At 41.0% G+C, this 17833-nt stretch overlaps 1 protein-coding gene across 1 annotated transcript in view; it reads left to right on the top strand.

Annotated features, from left to right (window-relative positions):
• The window catches only part of LOC139756407 (uncharacterized), an 83986-nt gene that overhangs the window by 12986 nt on the left and 53167 nt on the right, over nucleotides 1-17833 (top strand). Inside the window, exon 2 of the mRNA XM_071675833.1 lies at nucleotides 1760-1907. Coding sequence (XP_071531934.1) covers nucleotides 1858-1907 — 50 coding nt within the window. The 5' untranslated portion in view covers nucleotides 1760-1857. The remainder of the gene's footprint in view (nucleotides 1-1759; nucleotides 1908-17833) is intronic.

The raw sequence follows: 17833 nt of genomic DNA, 5'->3' as shown, positions 1-17833 counted from the left end.
CGTAATCATTGCAAGTATGTTACCTGTCAGGCAAAGCATTACTTTATTCAAAGGAAGTGCATTAACCTCACCTCTTTATCCAGACAGGTCTTTAGCTAATGGCATCTAACAACGTCTGTTGTTCTACCATTCCTTCACTTTTCCGCTCTATAGCCGTCTCTCCCATAGACAAAGTAACTCTTTGGTTACCGTTTCTCCTCTAACTCTGCCTAAGGTGACTCTAACATTCCTTCAACCCCTAATGTTCCTTTTACCAATACTATGCCCCTCCCTGCAAGCTCTTTTTGATATGTTTGAAAAGCGCTTCTCTATCTCTCTGGGAACAAGAAAATCTTATGGTCCTGATGGCATCTGTCTCCACGTACAGAAAGAACGTGCTACCATGATTGTCTCTGTGTTTGTTCTGTTTTGTTTCCATGTAAAAACCAAAACTTTTACTTTTTCTCAGAATCATACGTTTGATACACCTTATCCTTAAGAGGGGTGACTGTTCTCCCCCATCTAATTTCCTGTTCCTTTGACATCTCCATTTCCAAAGTCTATGAATCCTCTTAAACTCCCATATCCTCAGACATCTTAAATCTCATGGTCTTGTCTCTGATCACATGTGTGGTTTCAGTAAGGCGAGATCCACTGGGGATATTCTTTCCTCTATGCTCACCTCTGAAGCATTTTGGGAAATCCTATGTAACAGCCCTTGACATATCCAAAGCTTTTGACACGGTTTGGCATCAGGGTCTTATCTATAAGCTCCCTTTAGTTTCTCTCCCTCATACCGAGCTTTCTACATGGTTTTAGATGGGTTGTCCTCTCCCCCTTCCTCCATCAACAGCAGTGTCCCTCAACGTTTTGTCCTGTATCCTACACTTTTTCTTCTTTTCATGAACGATTTTTTTTTCTACCACAAATACCAAATGCATTCACACGCTGACTTAACACTGTATTCCACCACATCCTTCAATTCTGCTCCTTCTCTATGGGCTGCCAACAGGAAAAGGCCCTTGTTGGACCAAGCAGAGGTCTGATGATCTTAAAAACATAAAATGCTTCTTATTTGATCTGCACCTTGTCTTGAATATCTGCACCTTGTCTTGGATGTGCCTACAAAACCCAGTTTCTGATAAACCCTTTATTGAAAATTCCTCAACACTTTCCTCTCGCCTTTAACAGTTCTGTAATTCCACCTTTTGATTTAACAATCATACTGCAATATCTACTCCATCTTGGAAATCCTACATTACAGAAATGGCCAAGTCTGCTTTCAGATGTCAAAATTTCTCTTCCCCAGACAGTTGCTCCTTTTATACAGAGTTGAAAACGGTCAGACTTTTAAACTACCATGCTAACTAAAAAACTTGACCCACCTGCCTTTCACCGCAATGTTGGTTCACTTTATCTCTTCTATAGGTATTACTTTGGTTTTTGCTCGGTAAACTGCTGCGTAACATGATTACTGTTAAGGCCGTTGGCAACTCACGGGTGAGCCATTTTAATAACTGTTTCTTTTCTTACACCTCAAACCCTTGGAACTCTCTACCCTCTCCTGTTTTTTAGAATAACTGCGACATGGCACATTTTAAAAGATAAGTTTTTCACTTCCTCCAAAATTTGTAAATACTTTCCATTATCCATTCTTTTTTACTTGCATTACCACACCATATTTTAATTAAGGTCTCACCTCGATGCGTACTTTGGTCCGTGACTGGAGACATGAATGTAAAATCTTTTTACAATCTATTTTAGTGTACCATCATTGTAGGAGGACAATATGGAAGGCTAGACAGAGGAGAAGTATGTGAGAAGTAAGAACTCCTCTGCAACAGCTGCCTACCGTTGACAAGGAAGATTAAGTGATCTATGGCCAAGATGGGGAATGTATGTTGCTGTCCTTTCCGATGCTTACAGAGGTAAGTTCCATTGCCATAGTTTTCTCTTGTTACAAGAGTCCAGCTTCCTTGGTAACAATCTCCGTTCAGTGAAATGACAGGGAGAAAGAATACTTCCCATGTATTCCCTGCGTTTCGTAGAATACGACTAAAAGGGGATGAAGCGGGTGGCTGAAAATCCTCCCCTCTTGTTTTGTTTTTTTTCACTTTTCCAAAAGAAGGAACAGAGAAGGGGGGGAGGTGAGGATATTCCCTCAAAGGCCCAGACCTCTGTTCTCAACGCTACCTTGCCAACGCGGGAAATGGCGCATAGTATGAAAGAATGTATATATATATATATATATATATATATATATATATATATATATATATATATATATATATATATATATATATATATATATATATGGATGTTAATGTGCTGAGAGGTGCAACTGGAGGGATGTCTGATCATTATCTTGTGGAGGCTAAGGTGAAGATTTGTATGGGATTTCAGAAAAGAAGAGTGAATGTTGGGGTGAAGAGGGTGGTGAGAGTAAGTGAGCTTGGGAAGGAGACTTGTTTGAGGAAGTACCAGGAGAGACTGAGTACAGAATGGAAAAAGGCGAGAACAATGGAAATAAGGGGAGTGGGGGAGGAATGGGATGTATTTAGGGAATCAGTGATGGATTGCGCAAAAGATGCTTGTGGCATGAGAAGAGTGGGAGGTGGGTTGATTAGAAAGGGTAGTGAGTGGTAAGATGTAGAAGTAAGATTATTAGTGAAAGAGAAGAGAGAGGCATTTGGACGATTTTTGCAGGGAAAAAATGCAATTGAGTGGGAGATGTATAAAAGAAAGAGACAGGAGGTCAAGAGAAAGGTGCAAGAGGTGAAAAAGAGGACAAATGAGAGTTGGGGTGAGAGAATATCATTAAATTTTAGGGAGAATAAAAAGATGTTCTGGAAGGAGGTAAACAAAGTGCGTAAGACAAGGGAGCAAATGGGAACTTCAGTGAAGGGCGCAAATGGGGAGGTGATAACAAGTAGTGGTGATGTGAGGAGATGGGGTGAGTATTTTGAAGGTTTGTTGAATGTGTTTGATGATAGAGTGGCCACACATAGAATAACATCCCCCTCCCCCCTCATGTGTGCGAGGTAGCGCTAGGAAAAACACCAAAAGCCCCATTCGTTCACACTCAGTCTCTAGCTGTCATGTAATAATGCACCGAAACCACAGCTCCCTTTCCACATCCAGGCCCCACACACTTTGCAGGGTTTACACCAGACGCTTCACATACGCTGGTTCAATCCATTAACAGCATGTCGACCCCGGTATACCACATCGTTCCAATTCACTCTATTCCTTGCACGCCTTTCACCCTCCTGCATGTTCAGGCCCCGATCACACAAAATATTTTTCAGTCCATCTTTCCACCTTCAATTTGGTCTCCCACTCCTCCTCGTTCCCTCCACCTCTGACACATATATCCTCTTGGTCAATCTTTCCCCACTCATTCTCTCCATGTGACCAAACCATTTCAAAACACCCTCTTCTGCTCTCTCAACCACACTCTTTTTTTTTCAACACATCTCTCTCACCCTTACATTACTTACTCGATCAAACCACCTCACACCACATATTGTCCTCAAACATCTTATTTCCAGCACATCCACCTTCCTGCGCACAAGTCTATCCATAGCCTCGCCTCGCAACCATACAACATTGTTGGAACCACTATTCCTTCAAACATACCCATTTTTGCTTTCCGAGATAATGTTCTCGACTTCCACACATTCTTTAAGGCTCCCAGAATTTTCGCCCCCTCCCCCACCCTATGATTCACTTCCGCTTCCATGGTTCCATCCGCTGCCAGATCCACTCCCAGATATCTAAAGCACTTCACTTCCTCCAGCTTTTCTCCATTCAAACTTACCTCCCAATTGACTTGACCCTCAACCCTACTGTACCTAATAACCTTGCTCTTATTCACATTTACTCTTAACTTTCTTCTTTCACACACTTTACCAAACTCAGTCACCAGCTTCTGCAGTTTCTTACATGAATCAGCCACCAGCGCTGTATCATCAGCGAACAACAACTGACTCACTTCCCAAACTCTCTCATCCCCAACAGACTTCATACTTGCCCCTCTTTCCAAAACTCTTGCATTCACCTCCCTAACAATCCCATCCATAAACAAATTAAACAACCATGGAGACATCACACACCCCTGCCGCAAACCTACATTCACTGAGAACCAATCACTTTCCCCTCTTCCTACACGTACACATACCTAACATACTCGATAAAAACTTTTCACTGCTTCTAACAACTTGCCTCCCGCACTATATATTCTTAATACCTTCCACAGAGCATCTCTATCAACTCTATCATATGCCTTCTCCAGATTCATAAATGCTACATACAAAACCATTGGTTTTTCTAAGAATTTCTCGCATACATTCTTCAAAGCAGACATCTGATCCACACATCCTCTACCACTTCTGAAACCATACTGCTCTTCCCCAATCTGATGCTCTGTACATGCCTTCACCCTCTCAATCAATATCCTCCCATATAATTTACCAGGAATACTCAACAAACTTATACCTCTGTAATTTGAGCACTCACTCTTATCCCCTTTGCCTTTGTACAATGGCACTATGCAAGCATTCCGCCAATCCTGAGGCACCTCACCATGAGTCATACATACATTAAATAACCTTACCAACCAGTCAACAATACAGTCACCCCCTTTTTTAATAAATTCCACTGCAATGCCATCCAAACCTGCTGCTTTGCCGGATTTCATCTTCCGTAAAGCTTTTACTACCTCTTCTCTATTTACCAAATCATTTTCCCTAAGAAGTATATATATTCATATATATATATATGTATATATATATATATATATATATATATATATATATATATATATATATATATATATATATATATATATATATATATATTTTTTTTTTTTTTTTTTTGATTTCTCGCTGTCTCCCGCATTTGCGAGGTAGCGCAAGGAAACAGACGAAAGAAATGGCCCAACCCACCCCCATACACATGTATATACATACGTCCACACACGCAAATATACATACCAACACAGCTTTCCATTGTTCACCCCAGACGCTTCACATGCCCTGATTCAATCCACTGACAGCACGTCAACCCCGGTATACCACATCGATCCAGTTCACTCTATTCCTTGCCCTCCTTTCACCCTCCTGCATGTTCAGGCCCCGATCACTCAAAATCTTTTTCACTCCATCTTTCCACCTCTAATTTGGTCTCCCACTTCTCCTCGTTCCCTCCACCTCCGACACATATATCCTCTAGGTCAATCTTTCCTCACTCATTCTCTCCATGTGCCCAAACCATTTCAAAACACCCTCTTCTGCTCTCTCAACCACGCTCTTTTTATTTCCACACATCTCTCTTACCCTTACGTTACTTACTCGATCAAACCACCTCACACCACACATTGTCCTCAAACATCTCATTTCCAGCACATCCACTCTCCTGCGCACAACTCTATCCATAGCCCCGCCTCGCAACCATACAACATTGTTGGAACCACTATTCCTTCAAATATACCCATTTTTGCTTTCCGAGATAATGTTCTCGACTTCCACACATTCTTCAAGGCTCCCAGGATTTTCGCCCCCTCCCCCACCCTATGATCCACTTCCGCTTCCATGGTTCCATCCGCTGCCAGATCCACTCCCAGATATCTAAAACACTTTACTTCCTCCAGTTTTTCTCCATTCAAACTTACCTCCCAATTGACTTGACCCTCAACCCTACTGTACCTAATAACCTTGCTCTTATTCACATTTTCTCTTAACTTTCTTCTTTCACACACTTTAGCAAACTCAGTCACCAGCTTCTGCAGTTTCTCACATGAATCAGCCACCAGCGCTGTATCATCAGCGAACAACAACTGACTCACTTCCCAAGCTCTCTCATCCCCAACAGACTTCATACTTGCCCCTCTTTCCAAAACTCTTGCATTCACCTCCCTAACAACCCCATCCATAAACAAATTAAACAACCATGGAGACATCACACACCCCTGCCGCAAACCTACATTCACTGAGAACCAATCACTTTCCTCTCTTCCTACACGTACACATGCCTTACATCCTCGATAAAAACTTTTCACTGCTTCTAACAACTTGCTTCCCACACCATATATTCTTAATACCTTCAATAGGGCATCTCTATCAACTCTATCATATGTCTTCTCCAGATCCATAAATGCTACATACAAATCCATTTGTTTTTCTAAGTATTTCTCACATACATTCTTCAAAGCAAACACCTGATCCACACATCCTCTACCACTTCTGAAACCACACTGCTCTTCCCCAATCTGATGCTCTGTACATGCCTTCACCCTCTCAATCAATACCCTCCCATATAATTTACCAGGAATACTCAACAAACTTATACCTCTGTTATTCGAGCACTCACTCTTATCCCCTTTGCCTTTGTACAATGGCACTATGCACGCATTCCGCCAATCCTCAGGCACCTCACAATGAGTCATACATACATTAAATAACCTTACCAACCAGTCAATAATACAGTCACCCCCTTTTTTAATAAATTCCACTGTAATACCATCCAAACCTGCTGCCTTGCCGGCTTTCATCTTCTGCAAAGCTTTTACTACCTCTTCTCTGTTTACCAAATCATTTTCCCTAACCCTCTCACTTTGCACACCACCTCGACCAAAACACCCTATATCTGCCACTCTATCATCAAACACATTCAACAAACCTTCAAAATACTCACCCCATCTCCTTCTCACATCACCACTACTTGTTATCACCTCCCCATTTGCGCCCTTCATTGAAGTTCCCATTTGCTCCCTTGTCTTACGCACTTTATTTACCTCCTTCCAGAACATCTTTTCATTCTCCCTAAAATTTGATGATACTCTCTCACCCCAACTCTCATTTGCCCTCTTTTTCACCTATTGCACCTTTCTCTTGACCTCCTGTCTCTTTCTTTTATACATCTCCCACTCAATTGCATTTTTTCCCTGCAAAAATCGTCCAAATGCCTCTCTCTTCTCTTTCACTAATAATCTTACTTCTTCATCCCACCACTCACCACTCTTTCTAATCAACCCACCTCCCACTCTTCTCATACCACAAGCATCTTTTGCGAAATCCATCACTGATTAACTAAATACATCCCATTCCTCCCCCACTCCCCTTACTTCCATTGTTCTCACCTTTTTCCATTCTGTACTCAGTCTATCCTGGTACTTCCTCACACAGGTCTCCTTCCGAAGCTCACTTACTCTCACCACCCTCTTCACCCCAACATTCACTCTTCTTTTCTGAAAACCCACACAAATCTTCACCTTAGCCTCCACAAGATAATGATCAGATATCCCTCCAGTTGCACCTCTCAACACATTAACATCCAAAAGTCTCTCTTTCGCGCGTCTGTCAATTAACACGTAATCCAATAACGCTCTCTGGCCATCTCTCCTACTTACATACGTATACTTATGTATTTTTTTTTTTTTTTTTATACTTTGTCGCTGTCTCCCGCGTTTGCGAGGTAGCGCAAGGAAACAGACGAAAGAAATGGCCCAACCCCCCCCCATACACATGTACATACACACGTCCACACACGCAAATATACATACCTACACAGCTTTCCATGGTTTACCCCGGACGCTTCACATGCCTTGATTCAATCCACTGACAGCACGTCAACCCCTGTATACCACATCGCTCCAATTCACTCTATTTCTTGCCCTCCTTTCACCCTCCTGCATGTTCAGGCCCCGATCACACAAAATCCTTTTCACTCCATCTATCCACCTCCAATTTGGTCTCCCTCTTCTCCTCGTTCCCTCCACCTCCGACACATATATCCTCTTGGTCAATCTTTCCTCACTCATTCTCTCCATGTGCCCAAACCATTTCAAAACACCCTCTTCTGCTCTCTCAACCACGCTCTTTTTATTTCCACACATCTCTCTTACCCTTACGTTACTTACTCGATCAAACCACCTCACACCACACATTGTCCTCAAACATCTCATTTCCAGCACATCCATCCTCCTGCGCACAACTCTATCCATAGCCCACGCCTCGCAACCATACAACATTGTTGGAACCACTATTCCTTCAAACATACCCATTTTTGCTTTCCGGGATAATGTTCTCGACTTCCACACATTTTTCAAGGCTCCCAAAATTTTCGCCCCCTCCCCCACCCTATGATCCACTTTCGCTTCCATGGTTCCATCCGCTGCCAGATCCACTCCCAGATATCTAAAACACTTCACTTCCTCCAGTTTTTCTCCATACTTATGTATATCTCGCTTTTTAAACCAGGTATTCCCAATCACCAGTCCTTTTTCAGCACATAAATCTACAAGCTCTTCACCATTTCCATTTACAACACTGAACATCCCATGTATACCAATTATTCCCTCAACTGCCACATTACTCACCTTTGCATTCAAATCACCCATCACTATAACCCGGTTTCGTGCATCAAAACCACTAACACACTCATTCAGCTGCTCCGAAAACACTTGCCTCTCATGATCTTTCTTTTCATGCCCAGGTGCATATGCACCAATAATCACCCATCTCTCTCCATCAACTTTCAGTTTTACCCATATTAATCGAGAATTTACTTTCTTACATTCTATCACATACTCCCACAACTCCTGTTTCAGGAGTACTGCTACTCCTTCCCTTGCTCTTGTCCTCTCACTAACCCCTGACTTTACTCCCAAGACATTCCCAAACCACTCATCCCTTTACCCTTGAGCTTCGTTTCACTCAGAGCCAAAACATCCAGGTTCCTTTCCTCAAACATACTACCTATCTCTCCTTTTTTCACATCTTGGTTACATCCACACACATTTAGACACCCCAGTCTGAGCCTTCGAGGAGGATGAGCACTCCCCGCGTGACTCCTTCTTCTGTTTCCCATTTTAGAAAGTTAAAAAATACAAGGAGGGGAGGATTTCTGGCCCTCCGTTCCCGTCCCCTCTAGTCGCCATCTACGACACGCGAGGAATGCGTGGGAAGTATTCTTTCACCCCTATCCCCAGGGATAATATATATATATATATATATACACATATATATATACATACACATACATACGCATATATACACACACACACACACACACATATACATATATATACATATGAAAAATGTAAGAAATAATTTAGAAAACTGAAACTTCTAGCTTGAAATGAAAAGGAAAAGCAAAATGTATAATTTATTTACACAAACGTCAATAGTAGTTCTCATCAATTTAACCACTGTTAACGAGGAGAAGTGGGAGACCAAATTGGAGGTGGAAAGATGGAGTGAAAAAGATTTTGTCTGATCGGGGCCTGAACATGCAGGAGGGTGAAAGGAGGGCAAGGAATAGAGTGAATTGGATCGATGTGGTATACCGGGGTTGACGTGCTGTCAGTGGATTGAATCAGGGCATGTGAAGCGTCTGGGGTAAACCATGGAAAGCTGTGTAGGTATGTATATTTGCGTGTGTGGACGTATGTATATACATGTGTATGGGGATGGGTTGGGCCATTTCTTTCGTCTGTTTCCTTGCGCTACCTCGCAAACGCGGGAGACAGCGACAAAGCAAAAAAAAAAAAAAAAAAAAAAAAAAAAGAAATATATATGGGTTATGTGGATGGAGAGAGATGAATGATTATTGGTGCATATGCACCGGAGCATGAGAAGAAAGATCATGAGAGGCAAGTGTTTTGGGAGCAGATGAGTGAGTGTGTTAGTAGTTTTGGTGCACGAGACCGGGTTATAGTGATGGGTGATTTGAATGCAAAGGTGAGTAATGTGGCAGTTGAGGGAATAATTGGTGTACATGGGGTGTTTAGTGTTGTAAATGGAAATGGTGAAGAGCTTGTGGATTTATGTGCTGAAAAAGGACTGGTGATTGGGAATACCTGGTTTAAAAATAGAGCTATACATAAGTATACGTATGTAAGTAGGAGAGATGGCCAGAGAACGTTATTGGATTACGTGCTAATTGATAGGCGCGCGAAAGAGAGACTTTTGGATGTTAATGTGCTGAGAGGTGCAACTGGAGGTATGTCTGATCATTATCTTATGGAGGAGAGGGTGAAGATTTGTGAGTACAGAATGGAAAAAAGGTGAGAACAAAGGAGGTAAGGGGAGTGGGGGAGGAATGGGATGTATTTAGGGAATCAGTGATTGCTTGCGCAAAAGATGCTTGTGGCATGAGAAGCGTGGGAGGTGGGCAGATTAGAAAGGGTAGTGAGTGGTGGGATGAAGAAGTAAGATTATTAGTGAAAGAGAAGAGAAAGGCATATGAACGGTTTTTGCAGGGAAATATTGCAAATGACTGGAAGATTTATAAAACAAAGAGGCAGGAGGTCAAGAGAAAGGTGCAAGAGGTGAAAAAGAGGGAAAATGAGAGTTGGGGTGAGAGTATCATTAAATCTTAGGGAGAATAAAAAGATGTTTTGGAAGGAAGGAAATAAAGTGCGTAAGACAAGGGAACAAATGGGAACTCCAGTGAAAGGGGCTAATGGGGAGGTGATAACAAGTAGTGGTGATGTGAGAAGGAGATGGATTAAGTATTTTGAGGGTATGTTGAATGTGTTTGATGATAGAGTGGCAGATAAAGGGTGTTTTGGTCGAGGTGGTGTGCAAAGTGAGAGGGTTAGAGAGAATGATTTGGTAAACAGAGAAGAAGTAGTAAAAGCTTTGCGGAAGATGAAAGCCGGCAAGGCAGCGGGTTTGGATGGTATTGCAGAGGAATTTATTAAAAAAGGGGTGACTATATTGTTGACTGGTTGGTAAGGTTATTTAATGTATGTATGACTCATGGTGAGGTGCCTGAGGATTGGCAGAATGCGTGCATAGTGCCATTGTACAAAGGCAAAGGGGATAAAAGTGAGTGCTCAAATTACAGAGGTATAAGTTGTTGAGTATTCCTGGGTAATTATATAGGAGGGTATTGATTGAGAGGTTGAAGGAATGTACAGAGCATCAGATTGAGGAAGAGCAGTGTGGTTTCGGAAGTTGTAGAGGATGTGTGGATAAGGTGTTTGCTTTGAAGAATGTATGTGAGAAATACTTAGAAAAGCAAATGGATTTGTATGTAGCATTTATGGATCTGAAGAAGGAATATGATTGAGTTGATAGAGATGCTCTGTGGAAGGTATTAAGAATATATGGTGTGGGAGGCAAGTTGTTAGAAGCAGTGAAAAGTTTTTATCGAGAATGTAAAGCATGTGTACGTGTAGGAAGAGAGGAAAGTGATTGGTTCTCAGTGAATGTAGGTTTGCGGCAGGGGTGTGTGATGTCTCCATGGTTGTTTAATTTGTTTATGGATGGGGTTGTTAGGGAGAAGAATGCAAGAGTTTTGGAAAGAGGGGCAAGTATGCAGTCTGTTGTAGATGAGAGAGCTTGGGAAGTGAGTCAGTTGTTGTTCGCTGCAGAAGCTGGTGACTGAGTTTGGTAAAGTGTGTGAAAGAAAAAAGTTGAGAGTAAATGTGAATAAGAGCAAGGTTATTAGGTACAGTAGGGTTGAGGGACAAGTCAATTGGGAGGTAAGTTTGAATGGAGAAAAACTGGAGCAAGCAAAGTGATTTAGATATCTGGGAGTGGATTTGGCAGCGGATGGAACCATGGAAGCGGAAGTGAATCATAGGGTGGGGGAGGGGGCGAAAGTTCTGGGAGCGTTGAAGAATGTGTGGAAGTCGGGAACATTATCACGGAAAGCAAAAAAGGGTATGTTTGAAGGAATAGTGGTTCCAACAATGTTATATGGTGCGAGGCGTGGGCTATAGATAGAGTTGTGCAGAGGAGGATGGATGTGCTGGAAATGAGATGTTTGAGGACAATATGTGGTGTAAGGTGGTTTGATCGGGTAAGTAATAATAGGGTAAGAGAGATGTGTGATAATAAAAAGAGAGTGGTTCAGAGAGCAGAAGAGGGTGTTTTGAAATGGTTTGGTCGCATGGAGAGAATGAGTGAGGAAAGATTGACAAAGAGGATATATGTGTCAGAGGTGGAGGGAATGAGGAGAAGTGGGAGACCAAATTGGAGGTGGAAAGATGAGGTGAAAAAGATTTTGAGTGATCGGGGCCTGAACATGCAGGAGGGTGAAAGGCGTGCAAGGAATAGAGTGAATTGGAACGATGTGTTATACCGGGATCGACGTGCTGTCAATGGACTGAACCAGGGCATGTGAAGCGTCTGGGGTAAACCATGGACAGTTCTGTGGGGCCTGGATGTGGAAAGAGAGCTGTGGTTTCGGTGCATTATTACATGACAGATAGAGACTGAGTGTGAACGAATGTGGCCTTTGTTGTCGTCCTAGCGCTACCTCGAGCACATGAAGAGGGAGGGGGTTGTTATTTCATGTGTGCCGCGAGGTAAAAATGGGAATGAATAAAAGCAGACAATATGAATTATGTACATGTGTATATATGTATATATCTGTGTGTGTGTGTATGTATATATATGTATACGTTGAGATGTACAAGTATGTATATTTGCGTGTGTGGGCCATTCTTTCGCCTGTTTCCTTGCGCTACCTCGCTAACGCGGGAGACGACGACAAAGCAAAATAAATGAATAATATATATATATATATATATATATATATATTCCTTTTTTTTTTCCAAAAGAAGGAACAGAGAAGGGGGCCAGGTGAGGATATTCCCTCAAAGGCCCAGTCCTCTGTTCTTAACGCTACCTCGCTATCGCGGGAAATGGCTAATAGTGTGAAAAAAAAAAAAAAAAAAAAATATATATATATATATATATATATATATATATATATATATATATATATATATATATATATATATATATATATATTCCTATGAGTCAACAGGGGATGCACTTTCGTGTAATAATCACATCATCAGGGGAGACACAAATGGCGTCCTAACTACGTCTCTTAGCTGTATATCAACTGACTGTTATTTCTCTCTTGTGTCTCCCCTGATGATGTGATTATTACACGAAAGTGCACTTGGGAACTTATCGCGCTTCATCTTCCCCGTGGACTCAGGAATATACTTGATCACGCGCAAATTTGTGATCCTTTCCAATATATATATTGCAAAGGACGCCATTTGGTAAATATTTGATTGTCCAAGACAGACAACGAGCGGATCATAAACTTATCATGTGGACAAGAAGGGGAATTGTTTACAAATTTTATCAACAATAAAGTTATCCAATTTGTATAGACCTTCACTAATATCAAGATTATAATTCTTTGTGTATTTAATAATAGAAGATTTAATGATATTTCTCATGGTACTGGAGTTAAGAGTTAATAACTTAGATGGCATTATTCCAGTCAATACAATGGTCGTAGTTCTTAACATGATTAAAAAAGGCATTTGATTCTTGTCCGGCTCATACTATATTTATGTTGCTTAAGTCTAACAGAAAGATCCTTACCAGGCTGTCCAACATAAAACTTATCACAGTTTCTACATGGCACTTTATAGATGCATCCAGTAGAATTTTCTGGTGAATTCCTGATTAAGATATCCTTTATAGTATTATTGTTGCTGAAGGCAACATTTATATTAAAAGATTTAAGCAACATGGGAAATAAAGTAAGATTATCATTAAAAGGGAGAACTAAAAGATTCTTGGTGTCAGTGGGAGGTTTGGGCACAACTCTATGAAATGATTTCTTTGCCAACTTAAGGGATTTATCAATGAAAGATCTAGGGTACTTTAACTTAGACCCAATAGAATATATCTTCTCGAACTCATCATCAATATACTCTGGACTACAAATACGTAATGCCCTAAGGAACATAGATTGAAATGATGATAATTTAACTCTGTCATGTTGAGATGAGAAATAATGGATATATGAGCATACATTGGTAGGTTTTCTGTTATATGCTAAACTTAAGGTTATTTCCTTGCCTATCGATCATGCAACCTAAAAATGATAACGTACTATAATTTTCATTTTCTACGGTAAATTTGTTGGAAGGTACTAAATTGTTAAGTAAGGGGAGAAATGCTTGTAAATTTTCATTTGTTGGCCAAACACAAAGAACATCAACTACATACCAAAATCAAATTGCATTAGAAGGTAAGATATCCTTTAGTAATTTTGTTTCAAAAAATTTCATGTAAAGATTACTTAGTACAGATGAAAGAGGGTTACCCATTGCCATACCAAATTTTTGAGCATAATAATCTCCATTCAATTGCAATACAGTCTTTTATACACAATTTTATCAGTTCAATGAAAACAGATTTTGAAACAGGTGAATGAATATCATCCAAAACATCAAATAAATATTCTAAAAGGTCATCAAGTGGAACTTTTAGTGAAAATTGAGGAAACATCAAAGCTAACAAGTTTCAAATCAAAATTAACATTGATTGTATTAAGCCTGTTCAACTAAATCTACATTGTTCATGATATTAAAATTTGATATTTTACTCACTAAAGGGCTTAATAAGGCAACTAACCATTTAAACAATTTATATGAGATGGAGCCTAATGAACTCAGTACAGGTCTTCCTGGAAAATTTTCTTAATGTGTTTTGATAAGTCCATACATATATGGCAATAAAGGGGACAATTATGACAGACATTTGATAAGAGAACCATTTAAGTTCAGCATATATATATATATATATATATATATATATATATATATATATATATATATATATATATATATATATATATATATAAGTCAGGGTTTAGTGAGAGGACAAGAGCAAGGGAAGGAGTAGCAATACTCCTGAAACAGGAGTTGTGGGAGTATGTGATAGAATGCAAGAAAGTAAATTCTCGATTAATATGGGTAAAACTGAAAGTTGATGGAGAGAGGTGGGTGATTATTGGTGCATATGCACCTGGGCATGAGAAGAAAGATCATGAGAGGCAAGTGTTTTGGGAGCAGCTAAATGAGTGTGTTAGCGGTTTTGATGCACGAGACCGGGTTATAGTGATGGGTGATTTGAATGCAAAGGTGAGTAATGTGGCAGTTGAGGGAATAATTGGTATGCATGGGGTGTTCAGTGTTGTAAATGGAAATGGTGAAGAGCTTGTAGATTTATGTGCTGAAAAAGGACTGATGATTGGGAATACCTGGTTTAAAAAGCGAGATATACATAAGTATACTTATGTAAGTAGGAGAGATGGCCAGAGAGCGTTATTGGATTACGTGTTAATTGACAGGCGCGCGAAAGAGAGACTTTTGGATGTTAATGTGCTGAGAGGTGCAACTGGAGGGATGTCTGATCATTATCTTGTGGAGGCTAAGGTGAAGATTAGTATGGGTTTTCAGAAAAGAGGAGTGAATGTTGGGGTGAAGAAGGTGGTGAGAGTAAGTGAGCTTGGGAAGGAGACCTGTGTGGGGAAGTACCAGGAGAGACTGTGTACAGAATGGAAAAAGGTGAGAACAATGGAAGTAAGGGGAGTGGGGGAGGAATGGGATGTATTTAGGGAATCAGTGATGGATTGCGCAAAAGATGCTTGTGGCATGAGAAGAGTGGGAGGTGGGCTGTTTAGAAAGGGTAGTGAGTGGTGGGATGAAGAAGTAAGAGTATTAGTGAAAGAGAAGAGAGAGGCATTTGGACGATTTTTGCAGGGAAAAAATGCAATTGAGTGGGAGAAGTATAAAAGAAAGAGACAGGAGGTCAAGAGAAAGGTGCAAGAGGTGAAAAAAAGGGCAAATGAGAGTTGGGGTGAGAGACTATCAGTAAATTTTAGGGAGAATAAAAAGATGTTCTGGAAGGAGGTAAATAGGGTGCGTAAGACAAGGGAGCAAATGGGAACTTCAGTGAAGGGCGCAAATGGGGAGGTGATAACAAGTAGCGGTGATGTGAGAAGGAGATGGAATGAGTATTTTGAAGGTTTGTTGAATGTGTCTGATGACAGAGTGGCAGATATAGGGTGTTTTGGTCGAGGTGGTGTGCAAAGTGAAAGGGTTAGGGAAAATGATTTGGTAAACAGAGAAGAGGTAGTAAAAGCTTTGCGGAAGATGAAAGCCGGCAAGGCAGCAGGTTTGGATGGTATTGCAGTGGAATTTATTAAAAAAGGGGGTGACTGTATTGTTGACTGGTTGGTAAGGTTATTTAATGTATGTATGACTCATGGTGAGGTGCCTGAGGATTGGCGGAATGCGTGCATAGTGCCATTGTACAAAGGCAAAGGGGATAAGAGTGAGTGCTCAAATTACAGAGGTATAAGTTTGTTGAGTATTCCTGGTAAATTATATGGGAGGGTATTGATTGAGAGGGTGAAGGCATGTACAGAGCATCAGATTGGGGAAGAGCAGTGCGGTTTCAGAAGTGGTAGAGGATGTGTGGATCAGGTGTTTGCTTTGAAGAATGTATGTGAGAAATACTTAGAAAAGCAAATGGATTTGTATGTAGCATTTATGGATCTGGAGAAGGCATATGATAGAGTTGATAGAGATGCTCTGTGGAAGGTATTAAGAATATATGGTGTGGGAGGCAAGTTGTTAGAAGCAGTGAAAAGTTTTTATCGAGGATGTAAGGCATGTGTACGTGTAGGAAGAGAGGAAAGTGATTGGTTCTCAGTGAATGTAGGTTTGCGGCAGGGGTGTGTGATGTCTCCATGGTTGTTTAATTTGTTTATGGATGGGGTTGTAAGGGAGGTAAATGCAAGAGTCCTGGAAAGAGGGGCAAGTATGAAGTCTGTTGGGGATGAGAGAGCTTGGGAAGTGAGTCAGTTGTTGTTCGCTGATGATACAGCGCTGGTGGCTGATTCATGTGAGAAACTGCAGAAGCTGGTGACTGAGTTTGGTAAAGTGTGTGGAAGAAGAAAGTTGAGAGTAAATGTGAATAAGAGCAAGGTTATTAGGTACAGTAGGGGTGAGGGTCAAGTCAATTGGGAGGTGAGTTTGTATGGAGAAAAACTGGAGGAAGTGAAGTGTTTTAGATATCTGGGAGTGGATCTGTCAGCGGATGGAACCATGGAAGCGGAAGTGGATCATAGGGTGGGGGAGGGGGCGAAAATTTTGGGAGCCTTGAAAAATGTGTGGAAGTCGAGAACATTATCTCGGAAAGCGAAAATGGGTATGTTTGAGGGAATAGTGGTTCCAACAATGTTGTATGGTTGCGAGGCGTGGGCTATGGATAGAGATGTGCGCAGGAGGATGGATGTGCTGGAAATGAGATGTTTGAGGACAATGTGTGGTGTGAGGTGGTTTGATCGAGTAAGTAACGTAAGGGTAAGAGAGATGTGTGGAAATAAAAAGAGCGTGGTTGAGAGAGCAGAAGAGGGTGTTTTGAAATGGTTTGGGCACATGGAGAGAATGAGTGAGGAGAGATTGACCAAGAGGATATATGTGTCGGAGGTGGAGGGAACGAGGAGAAGAGGGAGACCAAATTGGAGGTGGAAAGATGGAGTGAAAAAGATTTTGTGTGATCGGGGCCTGAACATGCAGGAGGGTGAAAGGAGGGCAAGGAATAGAGTGAATTGGAGTCATGTGGTATACAGGGGTTGACGTGCTGTCAGTGGATTGAATCAAGGCATGTGAAGCGTCTGGGGTAAACCATGGAAAGCTGTGTAGGTATGTATATTTGCGTGTGTGGACGTGTGTATGTACATGTGTATGGGGGGGGGGGGTTGGGCCATTTCTTTCGTCTGTTTCCTTGCGCTACCTCGCAAACGCGGGAGACAGCGACAAAGTATAAAAAAAAAAAAAAAAAAAAAAAAAAAAAAAATATATATATATATATATATATATATATATATATACTATCTATTCATTTATTTATCTTCCTTTGTCGCTGTCTCCCGCATTAGCGAGGTAGCGCAAGGAAACAGACAAAATAATGGCCCAACCCACTCACATACATATGTGCGTCCACAAACGCACATATACATACCTATAAATCTCAACGTATAAATATATCTACACACACAGACATACACATATATA

The sequence above is a fragment of the Panulirus ornatus genome, chromosome 21 (genome assembly GCF_036320965.1).
Source record: "Panulirus ornatus isolate Po-2019 chromosome 21, ASM3632096v1, whole genome shotgun sequence".
Taxonomy (NCBI): domain Eukaryota; kingdom Metazoa; phylum Arthropoda; class Malacostraca; order Decapoda; family Palinuridae; genus Panulirus; species Panulirus ornatus.
Note: the sequence above shows the minus strand (reverse complement) of the source record. Positions and strands in the feature narration are given on the sequence as shown.